A 22,211-nucleotide genomic window follows, 5' to 3' on the forward strand; every position below is an offset into this window, starting at 1 on the left:
TCCTTTATGGGATTCCTGAGTGAGTGACTGAATGAGTGAGAGGGTCTCTACTTCTTGTGCCTTCCTTTGGGCTCTTTTCCTTCTGTCTATTTTGTCCAAGTCTGACTTATTACTTTCTGTCATAACTTACTATATTTTACTGTATTTTATTATTATCCCTTAGAAAGTCATGTGTTTTCAAATGAAAGACAGAAAGTGCGTGGATCTAGATGAGAAGGAAAGCGAGAAAGACTTTGGAAAAATAGGAGAGGAGAAATTGTAGTCAGGATATATCATGTGAGGAAAATGCTTTACTTTCAATAAAGGAGGAAAGAGAAAGAGACATCCTTCGTGGGGATACTGAGGGTTAACTTGGATGAGTTAATTTAGAAAGAACTTTAGTCAGGCTAATAGAAAAACTGAAAAAGTATAAACTATTAGACTAATCAAGTTTTATACAACTTCCTTTCATTTTAAGGTCTAAGGTTAGTACAAATAAAAACTTTCTATGTGCACACTTTAGGATAAATTCATGCCCTTTTATAAAATGTAATCACATGTTCTCAAAAGAAAATAGTTTATTTCAATAACACTTAAAATAATTTGTGGTAGAAATAGTAATATTGATAGCATTCTCTGAAAATAGGTATTTATCCTTATCAGAATTTATGCTGATAAGCCAACTATGTAATATCACACAATGTATTTTTTCTTAAGGCTGTTGTTATATATCTCCCTTGATGATTTAATGAAAGATTCTTAATTTGCCCCTTATTGCTAATAAGGGAAATATTGCTTCATACACATTAGATTTTAGGACACATTTGCCTTTGGGCACGTTAACTAATTTAGAAATCATACAATTGACAATCACCTTCTTTAAATGGAATCTGCCTTTGCAGATTGAACTTTCAAATGCAGTTTTCCTTTGTAGGAAGAACAACTAATCAGATATCTACACTGGCAGTAAAATTTTAAACATACAACGTAGCACTCTCTCCTAGAGGCAGACTGCCTATAGCAGACAGAACTCACTCTCTCACATAACTGGAAATCTATCCTATTGAGAAGCACGTTTTCATTTCTTCTTCCTCCAATTCCTGGCAATCACCATTCAGATTCCTATTGAGACCACACAGAAGAGGAATTATGCAGTTTCTGTTTTTCAGAAGTCAGTTTGTTTAATGTTCTCAAAGTTCATCCATGATGTCCCACTTGGCTTTCCTTCATTTTAAAATGATAGAACTTTGAAGATCATTAAAATTTTAAAACAGTTATAGAAGCATGAGAAGCAAGGGCAAACAATGACAAATGGGATATCTTGTGTTTGTTGGCAATAGGCAACCTAAGGATGTGTTAGCTCTACTATGGAGACCCCAATGTAAGCTTTTGGTGATTTTTTTTTTTACTCCACAGGGCTGCCAGGAATTGCTTGTAGAGATATTGGGAGTCTAGCAGGACATCAGCAGATTCTTGAGTGTGTGTTTGAGAACATTTATCTCACATGGGTGAAGGATGTGTTGGTTTCCTGTTCTTTTATCCAGCACCAAATAGCACTCCTGATCTTAGCATATAGGTTTGCCAAGATAATTGTGAGTATTAGCACATAACTCACAGGTGAGGTACTTACTACTAAAATGCAAACATATCCTTATGCATTCCCCAAAATAATAATTTCATTTAAATTTGATCACATTGAATTTAAAGTCTTCCAGCAGAAGGGATTATTTCATGAGGCTCCATTGCCAAATCATATACATTTAATTTATAGATAATTTTATTAAATCAGGCTTGAAGCATTTTTAAGTTCAGTAACTATCAAGTTCTCTTTCCACCACTGTTCTGGAAACACAGTTTCTCTTCTAGGTGATAGTTTATCTTTAAATTTTCACATTTATAAGATAAACATAAACAAAAAGTGGAAAAGAGGAAATATACCTTAAGACTTTCAGAGAAATAAAACATCATTCGAGCCAGGGAAGTCCAATTTAGAACTGCATTTGGAAATTAAATTATGAAGGATTACTTTGACATGATCATACTTCTTTAAACTAAAATAGTACAATTAAAAGGATGAAAACAGCTTGTATATTGTAAAAGCAATGTTCCTTGTAATGAAAGAAATGGAAAAATTATTGCAATAATTGTTTTGATTGAATTAATAATGCAGCATGTTAATCACGTCATTTGTCTAATTTCCTGCCTAATGTTACCTGTGCAGACAGGATTCTGGTAGAATATTTTTAAACCACAGATTCTTTTCATCTGATCATCTCCCTGAATAAATTACACAAATTGCTTATTCAGTACATTAGCCTGATTGCAGTGTAAATTCTCTAAAGGCCATTAGTATGGGTAGTTAGCATACTATCTCATTCCTTAAGACCAATTTACACCTTTGAAGTTTCTCATGACCATACACTAAATGCTTTAGAGGAACATCCTCTCTGTCTCTCTGTCCACCCCCCCACATACACACACACACACACACACACACACACACACACAACACACACACACACACGCCTCTCTTCACTCTAGATATATTCAGTCTTGTTTACTCAGTATATCACCTAAGGCAGAACTCAGAAAATATTTTAGTAGAGGTTCAATTAAAGAGTATCACCTTCAGCAATTAAATGCTGCATCTTGAGCTTGACTTTTTGATGTTAAAACAGACATTACTGAAATGGCTAAGCTCCAAGCTACCATGAAAAGGAAGCAAAGAGAGAATGTACTTAACCTCACTCCCTTTCTGTATACACCATCTTTAAAGACTCAATTTCTTGGCATGCATTTTAGCTTTTACTGGGTTCAAGCTTGTGAATATTTCTAACATTGACATCGTGATCCCACTGGCTGAATTGTGATAGGTAACCTTTTATTTGGGGTGGGGGTAGGGCAACTGGTCCTCCAGTTCTGCAGTAAAGTCTTTGTTGCTTCATCAGGATGAGTACAGATGCCAGGAAATGATAAAGGTTCGATGTTTCTAAATGACAGAGGCATCAGCATCCTTGCAGGCACTATCTAGAGTGGCCAGAGGAACTGCAAAGATGGGCTGAGTTTGGAGACCCTGAAGAAGAGGCTGAGGTGAGGGTTAGGACAAGGTCTGTACTGTTGAGACACCAGAGGTCTCCTTCCTCAGCTTAGTGTTGGGATAAGGCCTCTCAGTAAACTGGACGACATAAGTAAATATGTAAAGATGCCATCTGTGGTCTGTGCTTCCTGTTTGTTTGGGAGCTGACATTTGCTGGGGTGCTGAGTGGCAGGTCGCTCAATGTTATTAACTTCACACCTATGGCCCCTGATTTGTAGGAAATGTATTCCTTTGAAGAAGATCTGTAGCTCAAGCAAAAATATAGTGACAGTCACACTCATGAAAGTTGGAAAGGGTGTCAAATTTAGAGAACGGAGACCATCTTGATGTAACTACATGTTGGTCTTGAGGGTAATGAAGATGCAATTGGCTTGGTCAGGAGGTTACTTCAGGATGACGGGTATCATTGAATTCCCTCTGAGATTATTGCACCTTGAGTCTACTCTTGAGCATGCTCTTCATAGTTACTTTTTGTTGTAGTGATAAAGACCACAACCAAGAGCAACTTCAGGAGGAAAGAGTTTCTTTTTAATCTTACAATGCCCAGGTCACAAACCACCACTGAGTAATGTCAGGGCCAGGGCTCAAGGAAGGAACCTGGAGGCAGGTACTGAAGCAGAGATCATGGAAGAGCTCTGCCTACTGCTCAATCTTCCTTGGCTTGTGCTTACCCAGTATTCTTACACACCCCCAAGAATATCTGCTCAGGGATGGTACCACCCACAGTGGGCTGGACCCTCCCATATCAATTAGCAATCCGGAAAAAAAAAATGCCTTACAAACATGACCACAGGCTGATCTGATGGAGGAAATGCTTTGGGTGAGATTTCCTCTCAGGGACGTTGAATTGACCACCAAGATTAGACATCACCAGAAAGAGTGGGAAGGAAAGGGAGAAAGGCTCTCTCTTTCATGGATGCATCTGCACTATAAAATCTGAATTCCTTTTACCAGCAGCAGTTATAACAGGATAAGTTACAGCTAGAAAGAAATTACGTTTACTGGAAGCACACATGCAATATGTGCTGAATCCTCTACACAGATTAGCACACTGAGCTCGAATCCAGCCTTCATGTTACATATGAGCAAACCATGAGAGATTGGTATTGGTGCAGAAGTGAGACTCAATCCTGTCTGTCTTTAGAGTCTCTTCTGCTATCTTAGTATTCCCTGAATGCTCTACCAGAGTAAAACTTCTTTTTAAAAGAAAGTTACAGACAGGGTAATGGTCTAGGGGACATCCTCTGTAAATTCCCTTAATGCTGAAAATACCATGAGGGGAATTCTGCTGCTCCACGTCATGCCTTATCACCATGATGCTATGCCTCTCTAAAGACTCAGAAATGATGGAGCTACCCACAACTGACTGCACTCTCTGAATCCATGAGTTAAAATAATTCTCCTTTAAGTTATTCTTGTCAGGTTTTCTGGTTGAAGCCGTGAGAAATGTAACTAATACAAGAGGCAATATTTTCTTCCATTTTCTAGTGACATTAAGTCAGCTCTATGTAAAAGATGTTAGTAGACATCAAATTGGAAACCCATGGATTAGGCTCCTATCTGTATGTCCCTCTTCGTCTATGTGGGTGGCATCATAGGAAGATGATGGATAGCCAGAAATTTGCCAAAGAAAAAGAACACCAGAAAAAGGTGTGAACATGGGGCTTACCAGTATGAAAACTACCAAATACGTGACAGAGCGACATCTAAGGAGGAGAGATCTGTTTTGGCTATAGTGTTGGTGGTTTCAGTCCATCCTCCTTGGTTTTGTTTCCTAGGTTCTTTTGATTCTAGGTTTAGAGTAGTTCAGCACTTTACAATGAAAGACAGAATGTATAACATACACACTGCAGACAGAAGCCAGAGGAAGTAGAAGGCAGAAGTATTTGGAATAAGATAAGAGTTTCCTAGGACATGTTCCCCATTAGGCTCTTCTACATATGGTCTACCTTGTAGGCTTAGATTTTTTTAAAACCTACTTTTCATAAGGGTTCTCAGAGATATTGATCCCCCTTCTAGTCCACCATTCAAAGGTAAGGGAGAAAAGATGGTAAACAGGACAAGGGGATATGGACCTGTTTAGAAGTTGTTCCTTAGGGCAATTCCACTCTCTGTCAGGAAATCACCAGTCCAGTTCAGTAGTGACAGGATGGCAAAAACAAACAGCTCGGCTCCCGCTGAATCAACAAGGAGCAACCAGGACCAGCCAACACCCGAAGTTCTCTGCCATGCCTCTCTCAATGAAACAAAGATCACTGAAATGAAGCATTGCAAAGCTAGCTATGCAAGTACCCTATCACTGTCCATTGAATCCTATTTATACGTCCTCCCATGGGTCTTGCCTCAGCCAAACACCACTTAGGTCAGCCTCACCATGTGAGTCTGCATGACCTGAGCCAATCAGAAACTTCTGCTTCACTATCCCTTAAAGTTTTCAGAATTCCCCAAATAGTTCTACCACATGGTAGATAATCCTACAGTACTTTAGTTCCTAGAGGAGAACAGAATTAAAACTGTTGACTGTTTCATTTGTACTTAAGATTGCAAAGTTTTGTTTTTTTGTTTTTTTGTTTTGTTTGTTTGTTTGTTTGTTTTGTTTTGTTTTGTTTGAGACAGGGTTTCTCTGTGCAGTCTTGGCTGTCCTGGAACTCACTCTGTAGACCAGGCTGGCCTCCAACTCAGAAATCCACCTGCCTCTGCCTCCCAAGTGCTGGGATTAAAGGCGAGTGCCACCACCACCTGGCCGATTGCCAAGACTTGTATGTGGACTCAGTCATTTTTCCACATAAATGCTGGCTACTGGGATTATTCAGTAGACGTGCAAACAAAAATCAGAAAAAGAAAATGACTTGCTCAAAGTTTGATAGTGATTAGTTTTAATGGAGTTTCCCTAACGTTTCAGCCCACAGTTTCATCACCATGTTAAACTGATTATCTGCTTAATTTAATTAGTAACTCTCTTCTAACTTCCTAATTGGCCATTTGCATGACTTTATAAGATCATGGAGGAGTTCACAGAAAAATGTAAGAACCATGAGTTTTCCATTTACTTCCTTAGGTTCTATATATATATTTAGAATTCTTTTGAACTCCAGTAATGAAACTTTTAGAAGAATCATATTCCTTTTATTCCATGTGCAGTAAATTATCTGGTATTTGAAATGACAGCTATGTGATGGGTGAAAGTTGGCTATGCTGTATTTCTTTTTTTTTTAATCATTTATTTATTTATTTATTACACTCCAGATTTTATTCCTCTCCTGGTCCACCCTCCAACTGTTCCACATCCCATACCTCCTCCCTGCCCCTCTGTCTCCACGAGGATGTCCCCAATCCCCCACCCCAGCAGACCTCTAAACTCCCTGGGGCTTCCAGTCTCTTGAGGGTTATGTGCATCTTCTCTGACTGAACCCAGGCCCAGCAGTCCTCTGCTGCATATGTGTTATGGGCCTCATATCAGCTGGTGTCTGCTGACTGGTTGGTGGTCCAGTGTTTGAGAGATCTTGGGGGTCCAGGTGTATGTATGTGTGTGTATATATATATACATGTATATATATACACATATATATGTGTGTGTGTGTGTAATATTTGTGTCTGTGTGTATTTGAGAGAGAGGTATTTTTCTATCTCAATGTGTAGTAACAATAAAACTTAAATTTTTAGTATTTAAAATCAAGTGATGATGCTGCCTAGCTTACAGTCAAATGTATATCATTTGTTTCACTCCTAATCTTCATAAATGTAAAATCAGCCTCAACTCAAGTCATATGTTAGCTCTTAGACACTTTTATGAAGAGTTTCATAGCTACAATACAGTTTCAGTGCTGTCTCAATATAATCCTATCTTTGCTGCCATTTTTCAAAGAAGTCAGTGTTTTCTTAAGGAGAAAAGTGGTGATTACCCATCAGCCTCATAACACAAGACACTCATATTAAAGATGGTGTGTCTGTGGAGAGTTCACTGCGTTTCTAATTTAAAAACACTAAGGACATACTGGGAAGCAGCTTCAGAGGAAGGTGTTGCTTGCTCCCTTCCTTTCTAGTCACAGCTGGACACATCACCAGTAACCTCAACACGTATCCAGCTATGAGGACAAGGCTCTGTGCCATCTGCAGGACAAATGATAACTCAGCTGACACTGACCTTCTTCTTTCCTGTTTCCATCGTCATGGATCCCTATATGATCTGATAGAGGCATGGATTCAGTGCTTCCCAGTGGCTCTTGGTTCTTAGAGGCAAAGGCTCTTACGTCTTCCATTCCATAAAAGGTTTCAAAAGAAGACGCCCCCATCTGCCTCCTCACAGTAGCATTAGGATCAAGCATCCCAGAGTATGACTTTGCAGTATTCTCCTATCTCTGTCTGAGAGGGAAAGGAGTGATATTGTTTAGTATTGGAGGTAAAGCACTGCACTAAAATGTTAAATAGAATAGGCCTTGCCGAGGTAGGTTCCTTGCATTTGGAACAGAACTCTTTGAAATCCAGCCAAGGGCCTGATTCTGGGCTGGATGGGGCAGATTCCTGCATCTCTTGCCTTTATTGGAGCCACCTGCCTATTTCAGGACACTTCACTATTAGGGAAGAGAAGAAAGGTGGTCGAGGACTTGAAACTTCCCACAATCCTGCTGACTACCAGGTTGTTATTTATGTTTTAAAGAGCAGAATCAGTCTGCACTGTTCTGTTGTTTGTACTGCTTGCATTTTGTTTCCAATGCTGCCATAAAAAGCAAAATAAATATTTGGGAAGGAGAAGGGACCTGGTGCCTAGAGGTTGGAGGTGGGGTAGCCTGGGAGCCTGGTGCCTCAGCCCCTCTGGGCTATATGGAGTCTATAGCTATACTCTAAATTAGAGACTGCCACAATGCAACTTGTGACAACTCAGTTACTCTTTCTAAGGTCCTGGTTTCCCAGCTCCAGGACTTGACATGGAATGGATCATTGGCTTCTTGGATTGAGTTTAGGAGACAAGGGTGGAGTTCACAGAAGAGGATTACGAAAGAATCCTTAGCCAAGTAACACAGTCAAAGGCTGGCAACAAATTTGCTGCCTGGAGATGAAGTTATGATTGTACAGATGTTGCTGGTACACCATGATAGTCTTGGCTATCAGAATCTGAGGTCTGTGAGCTCACAGTCAGCCATCCTTTACAAACTGAAGCCAGAGAAAGATCCAGATGTTTTTCAGGAACTCGGTTAATAGGCAAAGGACACAATTGGATGTAACTCCAGGTCAGAAGCACCTGGAAAACAGGCAGGGTTGCATGCAGGAAATGCATCTGTGCTTCTTGACTTGAGTTTAGGAGACAAGGGCCGAGTTCATAGAAGAGGATTCCAAGAGCATTACCAGGCCACAGTATGCCATACTAGATGGGCACCCAGATTCTAGTTACAGCAGCAGACTAGCCATTTTAAAACAAAGACTAAGGCTGATGTTGATGTCAGGGAAAGCACATCCTACAAGACTGATGGGCAGAGCAAACACAAAGATGCCAGGATGCCAGTACTTTTTTTCCTACTGCTGAATCTCATGCCTGTAAAATCTGAGTGGGGCTCGGGGAATTGCCTGTAGCTTCCTGTCAGCAGGGTGACTCCTAGACACAAGGGGAAACCATGGTGGTCCTGGGAATAAAGTGTCCCTCATGAGGGAGGAAGGACAGAGAAGCAGAGGGGTCTCCCTGCCACACACCAAACGCAGGGATTCAGCATCAGCTGCCTGAGTGGCTTCCTCCCACACACTGACTTCACTGAAACGCAGAGGCAGATTCACCTTCAGAATGCTGCTATGAAATCACTCATGATTTGTGTTTCCATTTAAGTTCAGGAGCTAGGATCTAGTCTTACATGTTCTCAACACAAATCTACCATGTTTTAGCTCAGTCATTAGTATCTCATCATATTGGCACTGTAAGTTGCTAATGGTATTTGCAATTTCCTTTTCATCATGAGGTAAAAAGGATCTGTCAAAGGGATAAAAAATCTCTTGCTTACTGCAACGGTCCTTCTGCTTTAACTTGCTTAGCTTACATCCTCTCTTCATCGTCTAGACTGCTGAAGAATCGGGTTCAGGCAGGTTTTTTTTTTTATAAAGGATTTGAGTGATCCCTATGAAGCTCCTGGTATTAAACTGATTCAGTTTCCTATGGGTCAGCCAAAGAGATCATGGCGTCTCTTCACTTGCCTGCACTCCAGGGCTCCTCTGAGAACTGAGGAGGAACAGGAAGCTGTCAGCTCCATCAGAAGAGCCAACACTCCCAGAGAGGCACCTACTGCATGTAGGCACCTCCTCAGACTGTCATCTGCTGCTTTCTCCACCCACAGTGACCCATCTTATAGTACTTCTCAACCAACCAGACACTGTGTTAGATCCCGAATACCAGAGCTTTAATTCAAAGCAGTGTCAACATAGATCACTTAGGGTTTCTACTGCTGTGATGAAACAAGACCAAAAGCAACATGGGACTGAATGGGTTTGCTCAACTTATGGTTGCACAGGATAGTCATCCATCACTGAGCGAAGTCAGGGAAGGAACGCACAAACAGGGCAGGAGCCTGGAGGCAAGAGCTAATGCAGAGGCCATGGAGGGGTGCTGCTTACTGACTTTCTCCCCCAAATTTTTTGGCCTGATTCTTCTATATCCCAGGATCACCTTCTCAAGGGTAGAATCACCCACAATGGGTTGTTCCTCCCACACCAATCACTAATGAAGAAAATATACAATACATTGCCCATGGGGCAATCAGGTAGGGGCATTTTCTCAATTGAGGTTACCTCTTCCCAAATAAGTCCAGCTTGTTTCAAGTTGACATAAAACTAGCCAGCACAGAACAATTTGTTCCTTTTAGAGACACATTTGCCCAATATTTAGCTAGCTATAAAGATGCAAAATTAATTCTAAAGCAGTTGACATTTCTTCAAGAATTTTTTTTTCTATGTAGCTAGGCTGCGGAAACATGTGTGCTCTCCCAAACACACCTGCATGCTATAGCAAAGGCTTGAGCTTGTGAGAGGACAGGCCACCATCAACATGCCAGCTCTCTAGCCTTAACTAACTTTCTGCAGACAGTATAAGCTGTCACCCATTACAGTATAGACACACTCTCACGGCAGATTCATAGCCTTGCTTCTAAGGCTCAAAACAATGCAAACAATTACACCCAAAAGCCAAGTCTCCCCGCTGCATCTGTGCTTTCTTCATCTCTCATCAGTATGTCTTAAATTCCTCACCAGGACTTTCTTCAGCAAAGTACATTTTTGTCATTTAATATATCCATTTGAACCCCACAGTTGGTATCATCAGAATCCAGGTCCTCACAGGTCTCTCACAGCTGAATCAGAAACTATTTCACTCCAGTGATGCTCCCGGACATTCCTTATGACTGTGGAGACAGAGCAGAAGAGAATTCTATCTGCACATAGGCACAAATGATGAGTGACAGTGGGCACTGATGGATGACAGAGGAGAGAGGAGGATGGACCTTCTTCCAGTTCAAGGAAATATTGAATAAGAGAGCTCTGTGTTCGCTCTCTTTCTCCATGGTGCAGCAGTAAGCAGAAGAGGTGGGAGCAGTGGGGCGGGGCGGGGAGGTGCAACAACAGGTAGCAAGAAATCACTTAAAGTGGTCATAGGAAGTTCAAAGTTAAATACGTTTATGGCTTTGATCACTGAATCCTTGACTGGGAGTCTGTGTTAGGTGGGCATTCATGATTGTGAGTGTCAGCTCATTGTAGCAGTAGTAGGTTATTGTGTGTGTGGAGAGCAAGGAAACAAAGCTTCTCCATCTCTGTTGTTAGCATAAAGCCTTCTAGCCTTCCTCTGCAAAAAATGCTTCCTTAGCTTCCAAGTTGAGCAGCCCAACAGGCGTTTACTGCTCTCCTCTACTGCAAATGGCGCTTCACCTCGGGCCACTTGCTGTGTTTTCCCAGACACTGAGCTGTTCTCCGGAATAACCCTGTACCAGCATCCGCAGCGTCTCAGCACAAGAATCATGCCACAGCTTTTAAAAGTTCCATGAGGATTTCATGCTCAATATAATATTATAATATACTATCAAAATGTAATATCTTTTATTATTATACTCTTTCTCACCCCAACTCCTTCCGAATCCTTCTCTGCTTCCCTACCATCTGATTTCCTACTCATGCCAGGTCCCATCTGACCAGTGCCATGGCTTCTTAACATCCCTTTTTGAGATTTTCCACCTGTGCCCACCTCTAGGATTAGTGACTTAATAACAAGGGGACTTCTTAAGAAAGTATAGAGAATGGGAAATTTGCTTAAGTTGTGTGAACGTGTTGAGTATGTGGCAATAATAATGTATGTGGAACACCTGGAACACCTGGTTCTCTGAGGGCCTGTGATACACACACAACAAACATATTTCTTATTTTTATTATGAATTGTGTTCACTGGTCTGAGTGTCTTAAGTTCTTTGCCAGATTCATAGTCTCTACTGTACTTAGGCTTTGGCCACTACTCATTTATGGGATTCATTATATTATTCTGTAAGATATATTATTATGATCAATAACTGAAAAATTAATAGACCAATAAACCAGTACCCTCCAATCTGTAGCAGAGGCTGTTAGCCAAACAGACACCATCTGTGATACTGATACACATGTACAAATGCACACATACATGTATACACACATGTACACACATACCATGTATATACATACATACACATATGCAAGATACCTTTCCACATTGGGCCAGGCTGGTGTCCTGACCATTCATTCCACTCTAATTCTAGAGGCCAATTTCCGATAGAGTCTGTCACTATAGTTCTGCATTGAGCATGCTTATAGACAGAACTCATTCTACCATAAAAAGAGGGAAGTTTACTTTGGTCCATAATTTAACTTTCACATACTCATGAAGGATTTATTTCGTGTTATTTGTGTTATATAAGCAGAGATTAAAGAGGCAGTGCCTTCCTGAAGAAGCCAACTGACTCTACAGTCAATGTACTCAGCCATATATGACTCTAGAGATAGCCTCTTCTAACAGTGTGGGGGTGGTAGCTATGCTGTAACAGCTCTCAATGTGAGACTGTGAGACTGTCTGTCTTAAAGGTGTGTATGTGCCTGTGTGTGCTTATGCATGTGTGTCTGTGTGCATGTACATGTGTATGAGCGTGTGTATGCACTTTTGTGTGCCTGTGTGTGCTTGTGCGTGTTTGTGTGTTTTCTCCATCATAGAACACTTCTGACTTAGCCCGGCTTTTCACTGTGGGGGAACTCAGAGCCTAAGAGAAGAAGCGCATTTTCCAAGAGGGTGTCTAGGTGGTCTATTGTGTTTTCACTTTCCGTGGTAGTTGCTACACAGTAGCTGGCAGTAGCAAGTGTTTGAAAACTCTTGGAGACAAGGCCATGAACACAGGAGTATAAAAGAGCCTGATCAGCCAGAACATGTGCTTCAGCTGACTCTTCAACCAAGAGCCAACATTCTAAGTTTAGGGTTCAGCTTGACAATGAAGAGCAAGAAGAGCCCCGGGCCACCTGGGCTGTGATCTTAGTCACCTAAGAATGTCCCCCATCGGACCCAACATCGGTCCTCCCAAACAAGTATAAAGGGCTTAAGCAGAGAAAGGCAGCCACGGTGTTTCTGAACACATGGCTCTTAAGCCCTGAAGACCTCATGTTCACTGGAAGTGGCTGGGGTTCTTAGCTACCCCCAGCACTGGTGAAACAAGTCCGTAGCAAGGGCTTCCATACTGGAGAGCCCAGGCTGGGTGAAGTGGTATTTGGCATCCTCGCTGCTACATGGGAAGCACATCTGGATGCTATTCTTAGGTTTGCAGGTTTCCAAAACCACAAATGATGCATGTGCTAATGAATCTGCCTACGATACATTGCTGAATGGCCTCAAACTAGAGACTTTTCTTTCTCAAAACCCAATAGGGAAGGAAACTATTAGACTCTATACATGTAAGAGAAGAAAGTCTCTTATTTTTAAGTATTAAATGTATGTCTATTCTAATGACAGCGCACTCTGATTTGTCATAGTAAGCTAACAGCTGCACTTCTCCTCTTACACCAACCAGTGCTTTTGGATGCCCATACTCAGATATGAACTTGAAAAGAGAGGCAGCGCTTCAGGATCGCCTGAGAGAACAAACACAGGCAAATTTGGAACTTGATCCTTCACATTCCAAATCAGAAAACCCCTGTGATTTGAATTTCAATGGAAAATGTGAAAAAACAAACAGTCAATGCAGGTAAGAAACTCTGGAAACTTGAACCAGAAAGTGAACCCTATGAAATTCTAGTAGGATAAATTTATTGCTGGTTCCTTTGATTTTACTAAGGTAATTCTTCAGTATAATGTTATATTTGGTATCTCATAAAGTTAACTGGCTACTACCTCAAATGTTTGAGTATAAATATATATAATATATATATATATATATATACATATATATATATATATATATATATATATATATATATATATATATATATATATATGTATATATATATATATATATATATGTCTTTTCTGTATGTACAAATTGTGTGTAGGCAGCCAAAAGCACATCTCATATGTGTGGTCTTAAAAGATTACCTTTGATCTTGCAAACATCTCAGTTCTTTGGTCTGATTTCACCAGTGACTTCTTGTGGTGAGAGCTGAGAATTTACATCTGCTGAGGCACACTAGGATCCCCCTCAGACCTGTTCTTTGTCTGTGTCGCTTCAATTTATACCTGCCTGAGATACAAGTTCATAGTCTCCTTACTCTCTATTCTGAGTCAATGGGAACACATCATCTTTTTTATCCTAAGTTTTCAGGGGCAGGTTTTCAATTTTTATCTATGCAATTGTTTGATGAGATGCTTTCAGATACAACCTCATTTGATTTTTTTTTTTAAAAAAAAAAACTTAAACAAGCAATCTAAATAACATTCTTTCTTCAAAGTACCCGCATCGTCCCTGCTAGGAATTGCAAACACAGGTAAACCAAACATTAAGTACATAACTGAAAGCCAGACAAAGACTGGTGAGAAAAGTGTTCAACTCCTTGTCAGGCTGCGGTCCTATCCAGGTCTTGGGCCCTACCATCTGTGGTTGATAGGAGAGGCTATTCCAGGTCTCAGGTCCCAGACTTCAGAATTTATCCCATGGGTAGAGTTCCCTTAAGACAGCTTTGCTCATTCACATGTCCCCAAGTTGCACATGTTTACTGGGAGAACTGGGCTCAGCAGACGTGTTCTCACATATATGTTGCATGTCGTATGTTGCTGCATATATTTAGATTCGTTCTACTTTCCTACCAATGGCTTATAGCATGTGGAGGAGATTTCATTTCTGCTCAGGAGCTATTTTGGATTCAGTGGCTCAGCACACAATTGCATCTCAGCTACCTCTCAGTTGCATGATCCCTTCCCAGTGCACACGCATGCCTCTATTTTTGTAGCGGCGTCTTGCATTTTTATTATTTACTGCACGCCCACTCCTCTGTTGAAGCTTCCCGGGCTCTGGCTGTTCTTCGCTGCCTGTTCACACCCACACTGTGTACAACCAGAGCACATGTGTTCTTTCTTTTTCCCAATTGAAGAAGGCTTCCTTTTATTCCCCTTTTCTTTTTAAAATGATTTTCTCCAGGAACAACATTTATTTATTCCAAAATCATAGAGACAACCGCGCCCATGTGCTCACTTGCTTTCCTTTTGCTACATTCTGTTGTGGTTTTTTTTTCCAAGTGAAGATCCAGCCAGCCTCTCTTGTAAATATTTTAGATATTCATCTTTAGCATCACGTGGCACAGGGACCAAGCAGATCTTTGAACTGCATTTAAAAAGTATTATATCATCTCAGTGGTTACCTAAGTCATTTCTTTCCAGCAAACATAGGCATCTTGTCACTCCATTTCAAATTCCTCATGTGGAGTTCCTTCTTCTGATATTTTATTGAGTGTTGTACTATTTCTGAGGGGCTTCACACAACAGTATAACACATAGAATAGTGAACACAGGGAGAAAGCGCAGAACTTCAGTTAATGGTTGAATGCAGAAGTCTCAAGTGACTCTATGCTGTCCAATTCTGTTCTGGGTACACTAAGAACTGTGTCAGTGCCTGCAGACAGTGGAGATGTATGGGGCTCACCCTGAGTCATTCAGACTTTAATCCAAACCCCTCCTTGTATGTCAGACATTCACAGAATTGGCATCATGGTCATATCCACTTAAACTCACACACATCCCTGATCTTGTCCATGGTTGTTAACATGATTTCCAGAGTCTTTATAAAAGAGAGAGCAGGAAAACCAACACTGAGTGCTCCATGGGCTGATTGTATGCAGATAAAATACACTTCAGGGCCCCTCCTTGTTTCCTGGTGGCGCCTCCTTGAGGCTGCCACTGTCTAGCCCATAGCATTGAAATCACATGATCAACCATAGATGGCATTTGACTTCCATGTGTTTTCTCTGTCCTGAGCTTTGCATAGGATTCTTTCATTCCTTTCACAAGCAAACTTTGCTCCAGTACCATTGCCAGACCACTTCAAATGGAAATACAGCTTTGCCACAGACACACAGAAGCACATACACACACACACAGACCCATATACATATCCACACACACACACACAAATAAGACATAGATAAACTATAGATATTAATGAGAGAGAGATCTTCGCAGTGAGGTTACTAGTAGTATATTTGTGACTCCTTAATTTGTCTTCATAGTAGAAAGTCTATTTATGGTCACACTTTTTTAAATTAAAGGATCACATTTTAAAACCCAGTAGGATATATCTACCAAATGTCTGAAAAGTCAGAGATCCCTGTTGTATTAAACTTTAGAACTCAGACTTACAATATCACAACAGGTAGCAACTATCAAAAGAACATATTTAGTTTATATGAAATATATATTCTTGTTTTAGTTTAAATACAATGTTTATATTCTTTATTCTTGTGTTGCAAAAGTAAGCAATGGTACATTCATGATACAGTCAGTTGAGACAAACTGCTTCATGTGAGTTTTTCACTTAGGTATGTACTGCATGCCTGAAAGCACCTTTGATATATGTACTTAATGGTTTATAGCTTCTTACCCTCTTGCACTTTAGGTGCAGTGGAGATGCTTGACATCACAGCATTGTCGTTAGTAGTAAGGAATGCTGTATTTAGGAAGTAGTGCCCTCTTGGTGTTTGTCCAGGACCCCAACCTAAGCTGTCCGATTACAGCCAGCATATTTCTATCCTGTGAAGTAAAAACATAGGATATACTAACAATTGCTATTGTCTTAGTGTTAAAGTCACCCACTCCCTTTGAGCTAAACAGTTCATATGATACCATCTTGTTAGTTATATCTTATGTTATGAAAGCCCTGGCTTCCTTACTTATTCAGATTTTATCACATTAATAACTGAAGTGCAATGTGTTCAGACACAGATAATCACTCCACTGGAGAGGTTGGGGGTTGAACACACAAATGCCTGGTATCAAATCCTAAGCGTGTTCAATTACATCCAGCCCAAGAGAGAAGGCAGAGTGAGACTTGAGAGGGTCTGACTGCATACACTGTCGCACTTTTATACTTCAGGCTATGACTTCTAGGGTTGAATATGATACATATATACTTTTAAAAAGAGCATATTTTATGACAAAAAGTTTTTTTAAACATAAAGAAAATAATTTAAAATCATAACCTTAAAATCTTATGTTATAAACACAAAATTCCTTATGGGAGGTGCTTACCAATGTGTCCCCCTGTGCTTTCTCTGGTCTGTGGTTCACATAGTACAAAGTTCCCCCTCTAACACGTTTCACTGTAATATACCAAAGGCAGGAGAGTAACTCTAGGACCATGAGATGTCGTCATGGTAAACATAATTCCTGCGGAATGCAGCTGCCCCTGAGTTATCTGTTAGCTCTTTGTCTCTGTTCAGAGGAGAGCATGACTTCAGTTTTTCTCCCCTAAGTGATAACTGCTTTTGCCTCCTCAAAGTGGCCATCATCATAGTATTAACTTTACACAGTTTATAGCTCCACCATGCACTGAAGCCCCTGTCATTTTTCATCCAGTGCTACTAACTTTTTTTAATTTAAGAAGCTAAGAGACACGCCATCTTTCCCAGCATCTTCTGTTTCTCATGTCTATATGCTCCTCGAAGGTCTGTGTTGATAACAGAATGAGCTGGAGAAATTTGCAATAATCAGAGTGAACCACACATAGCAGAATTGTCTCTTAATGATGCTGATAATAAATTGCACTTCCAGAAACCAACTAGCTTCTTTCCACTTCTCAAATTAGCTGTAACATAAAATATATACCTATGGGGCCATTCCCCTAAATGTTACAGTTTTCCTACATATTAACCTTCCATGTTAATTGGTCGATATTCTGTAAGCCACCAGGCTTCTTTGTTTTGGGCCAGAGACAGGTGTCCCCAGTCAGCCCTGTCCTCATCAGCCACAGTGTTGCTTGTTTTTCAACATTATGAGTCCACTCCTGTCCTCTGCCCCAGGTGTCCTTCCTTCCATAGCTCCTCCCTTGCCCATGACCTGGCTCTCTCTGCACTGTTCTGAGCAGTTCTCACTGATGTATTTCAAGAAAAGAGACTATGATTTATGCTTCTGTGTTTCTGATACCTAGGATACTGATACTTAGTAGGCACTCAAAAAATGAAGTAGATTTAGCAGCCAACATGTGCCTGAGGCTTGGGGGAGTTGGGAGCCAGAGTCACGGAAGAGGCAGCTTCTCTCCTGCTCTAGCCTTCCATGTTTGGTGCTTCCATTGCTTCTGCTCTGTATCACCCTTGCGTGGCCCTCGCATATGCCTACATGTACCTGTTTGGTGCTTCCATTGCTTCTGCTCTGTATCACCCTCGCGTGGCTCTCGCGTATGCCTACATGTACCTGTTTGGTGCTTTTCTGCGTGTGCCTTTTGCTCCTCAAAGTACCACAGATGCCGAGTGAGAGAACTTGCTTTCTAACCTTCAGGCTCGGCTTCATTACCTTGCTACAACATAAGTTCTTTAGTGCATCTGAGTTCACCAAGTCATATCCTGACATTCACATTCCTCTGAGAGTCTCCTCTGCTTTAGAATAAATGCAAGTGTGAGAGATCATATATTATTACATTTGGAATTAGGGCATACAGAGAAATATAGCTATTGATATAGGCACAAACCTGAAACCTGGCCTGGAGTGTAGCAGAGACTCTTGAAGGAATTATCTATATCTTTTTTTTTCACTACTTCTATACAATTTGCTAACTTTAAAACCTTACGATTGAAAAATAAAAAACCTTAAGACTGGCCTAGTTACAGTTCTCTGTGCAACAATCATCTAAGGACCCGCAGGAACTTAGATCTTCCTTTAAATGGTTGGAGAGAAGACTCAGCATCTGTAACTAAATTAAGCCCCTTAATCAAGGAATCCGTGATCAACGTCGTCAATGTAGGAATGAGGAGATGGGAGCCAATGACCATATCCTCTCATTAATACTATTGGTGGCAACTCTGTGCTGTGCGGCTTCCTCTTGAGTGTCTGCTTCCTTTTCTATACCATGGACTCCCAGGGTTACAACACTATCAGAACCAAATGGGGTCGTATCCTATAGATGGCTCAGTGATACTTATCTTGCTACATGAGGGACTCTGACCACAGCTAGATCCTAAAATTAAAGCTATCCATTCATTCCCTCATCATTGGTCCCTTCAAAACACATCTGGGATGGAACCATTCAAACCATTCAAAACTCAGCCGTGACCTAAACAGTGAGAAATCTACGTCATTACCTTTGTTAGTAACAAGAAAACCGTCCTAGCTGCTCAACCAGCTGCAGGATGGGACTGAAATTAAGGGACAGGGTTTCTAGTCACTGTGGACTGGGCAGTGGGCATGTAGGTGATCTCTGATACCAAGATGTGGGTGAACACTGTTGCTTCAGAGAACAGCAGAGGTCATGGTTGGGATGAGTGGCATGGAAAAGTAACATGGGGTCAAGGAAAGGGTAAGCCTACAACCCACTGAGCAGAGGCCTCACAACCATAGTGGTAGGAGACACTAACCAAGGAGAAAAGAAAACATTCTTCTATGCAGGCTGGAAATGGCATAAGCCATCAGCTGGGTGGCTGTGAAAGGACTGAGCCCTCAGCGGGGCCCCAGGGGCCTGTTCCTTTAGCAGTTACTTGGGGCAGCATTATTGCTCTCAGCAAACCTCAGGCCTGCAGGTGACACAATTCCTAGCACAGGTGTAGGTAAGATTCTAAAAGAGCTTTTTTCCCCCCTGGGCTGACTCTCAACAGAGAGTTTCTAATTTATTGTGAATCTCTGGGTCACGGCTGCCCTACCTTGGCCAGGGCTCTTTGTGATTAAGCTCCACAGAACGCTGTGTTCTCTAGTGTACATGCTTTCTCGTGTAAAGCAAATATTAGTGTTCTTAGACCCCAGAAAAATAAAACCACTGCCTGAACACCCTCAGGCCTTTCTTCTCATTGTTATACCAGATCTGAATCTGGCTTTAAAATAATCATTTGCCTGCCATTTGTTTACATAGTGAGCTAGGGGGCAGTTAGCATGATTTTATTATTATAAAAACAATATTACTTGTTTACTACAGGAAAGTTAGAAAATACAGATGGGTAAAATTAAAACATGCAAGGCTGGAGAGATAGCTCAGTAGTTAAGAACACTGGCAGTTCCTCCACAGGATGCAGGCACAATTCTCCTGTAACGCATATGATAGCTCACAGCTGTCCATGATTATAGTTCCAGGGCACCTTCTGGCCTCTGTGGGAAGCAGGTACACAAATGGAGCACAGAACATGCATGCAGGCAAAACACCTATACACATGAAATAAGAAGTAAAGAAATAAGACATTAAAACCTACAAATATTACTAATGTGCAGGCTTTTTTCTATCCAGCAACCTAACTGGTACAGACTAAAGAGAATTATTAAAAGTTAAACACTCTTCATGCCTATTCTGTCCATCTCTGCAAACTGAAGTTACTTGGGCTAACACAAGCACCTCGTCAATGTCTACATCTTCATAGAAGTGAATAGGTGGAAACTCCCTCTTTACAAACTTCATATTAAATGGCTTTAACCTGCAACAAGTCTTATATTTAAGATTGCATCATGAGGATCTGGCATTGGAGCTAAATCAGTAGTGTGTAAGAAAGCCTACATGTGGTATCCAAAGACTTCACTCTGCATCCTAGCTGCCTAAGATGGGGCAAGCTGACCCGTGCTTCTGAGCCTCAGTTTCCATATTTATAAACCATGGATATTTTTCTTTCTCCTCATCTTCTTTACAAAATGACCAGGCTATGACACTAAGCCCCCTGAGGGTTGTGGCATCCAGCATCTCACATGGACCATCAGATACTTGCTGCTTAAGCTTAAATCCTCTCTCTACAGGCCACATGCCTTTTCTAGGAGAGTGTAAACGAATCCTGACCACACAGAGATATAGAGGGAACCTAAGACAAACCGAATACACTGAACTGTTAAAGTAGTCTACAGGTTGTATGCATCTTGGTCCGTAATGCACAGTGGCCTTTACAGCGTTTTAAAAATGTTGTTTACGGAGTGCACAGACCAAGCCGGTAGGCACGTAGTATGTTCATGTCCCAGACTGGCCACGAAACGTCAAGTGCTCAGATACTCACTCTGTGTCACAGACCAAGGAACTGAGTCCTAGGCATGAAGCAGGTGTTTCTGCACTGATTTTTCTCTCCCTGACTCCCTGCCGACTCCAGAGGCAGCTCCTCACCTGGTAGGCTGGCCACCATAGCAGCAGAAGGTCCAAAGATGGGGCCTAAAATCAAACTCTTTCTTGTTTTCTTTTTTAATATTATTTTTATTAAGGGAGCCAAGAGGCACATAACTAATGAGTGGAATGCACTTCTGCTATGGCAAACATGTTCACAAAAGCTATGGATAAAAATATGCAACTTACCTATAAGCTGTTCAGTCCTGTAGGCAGGTTTGGTAGCTGAGTCGTTTCCCTCTCTCTCCTGTCATGGCCAGTTACAGCCCATCCAGTGCAGTAAGAAAACTTGCGTGCAAAGCAAATGATTATAAGTTTATTAGGATCATGAGTATATGCAGATAAATTCATTATCTCAAGTTCTCTGCCTAAAATTAATTAGTAGGTAATTAGCAACCGTGGAGAAGTCTCATTTTAAAAACCTCTTCCTTTGCTTTGCGGCGGGAACCTTGGGTTTTAATGATGAACCAGTGATGAAAAGTCACAAAATTCGCTCACACCATGTGCTGCAGTGTTGCAAAAGTTAATGAGTTCTCTGACATTCAGCAGTGTAACTTAGTTACTCATACACTTATCTGAGCACAGTCACAGTGCTGTGGTCTTCTGATTGAAATACTAGGTGGCAAATTTTGGAAAAATCCTTATTATTTACCTATGTCCCACGCTGTTGCCCATTGTCTCAGCTGCTTCCTCCTCGGAACACCAAGAGATCATTCTCTGGGACAGTGGATGGAAAGACTTTTACATTTCAGTTTTCAAAGTCAGAGTTTCTGAACAAAGGTTCCGGCTTCCTTTAAATGCTAAGCCAACGTTCTAATGAGACTGTGCAGAGAAACACCTGCTAATTCGCTGTCATTTACCCCGAGGTTTCTATTTAAATTTGTGCTGCTGTCATGATTTATTCTTACCTCACAGGATAATGAATCCAGATTTTATTTCTGTTCTTTGCCAGACTTGTACAGCAGGCAAAGTGTTTGAAAATCAAAGGAAAAGAAGATATTGACTTGGATAATCTCTTCAGAGGTAAAAAACAAAAACGAAACAAAAACAAAAAACAAAAAAAGCAACAGTAGCAACGGCAGAGAGCCAGCTATTGCTTTTTGTTGTGGATAATGTCCTATGTGTCTGTTGGGCTTCCTCATACTGGTCGGGAATGTTGCAAAGAACCTGTCTCGAAGTAAAGAGACTCTTAGACTCATGGCATGCTACCCACCCCCAGGTAACAAGTTCTGTCACTTCAAAGTCCCCTTCTTAGTTTTCTTATTTTTAAAGGTGAAAAGGCCTCTGTCATCTCTGCAGTCCTGTTCATGTCTGGAAAGATCCAGTCTTGTGGAAATCTGGATTTACAGTGTGCTCTCTACTTCTATAGTGGCCACTTAACGCAGCCAGGAAAGTCACTGTGG

General features: G+C 41.1%; 1 protein-coding gene across 3 annotated transcripts in view; it reads left to right on the forward strand.

Annotated features, from left to right (window-relative positions):
• The window catches only part of L3mbtl4 (L3MBTL histone methyl-lysine binding protein 4), a 472,751-nt gene that overhangs the window by 313,544 nt on the left and 136,996 nt on the right, over positions 1-22,211 (forward strand). For all 3 annotated transcript variants that reach the window (XM_031368651.1, XM_031368654.1, XM_031368653.1), the window contains 2 exons: positions 13,123-13,296; positions 21,761-21,831. In XM_031368651.1, the coding sequence (XP_031224511.1) occupies positions 13,123-13,296; positions 21,761-21,831 (245 nt within the window). The remainder of the gene's footprint in view (positions 1-13,122; positions 13,297-21,760; positions 21,832-22,211) is intronic.

The sequence above is a fragment of the Mastomys coucha genome, unplaced genomic scaffold (genome assembly GCF_008632895.1).
Source record: "Mastomys coucha isolate ucsf_1 unplaced genomic scaffold, UCSF_Mcou_1 pScaffold14, whole genome shotgun sequence".
NCBI lineage: Eukaryota > Metazoa > Chordata > Mammalia > Rodentia > Muridae > Mastomys > Mastomys coucha.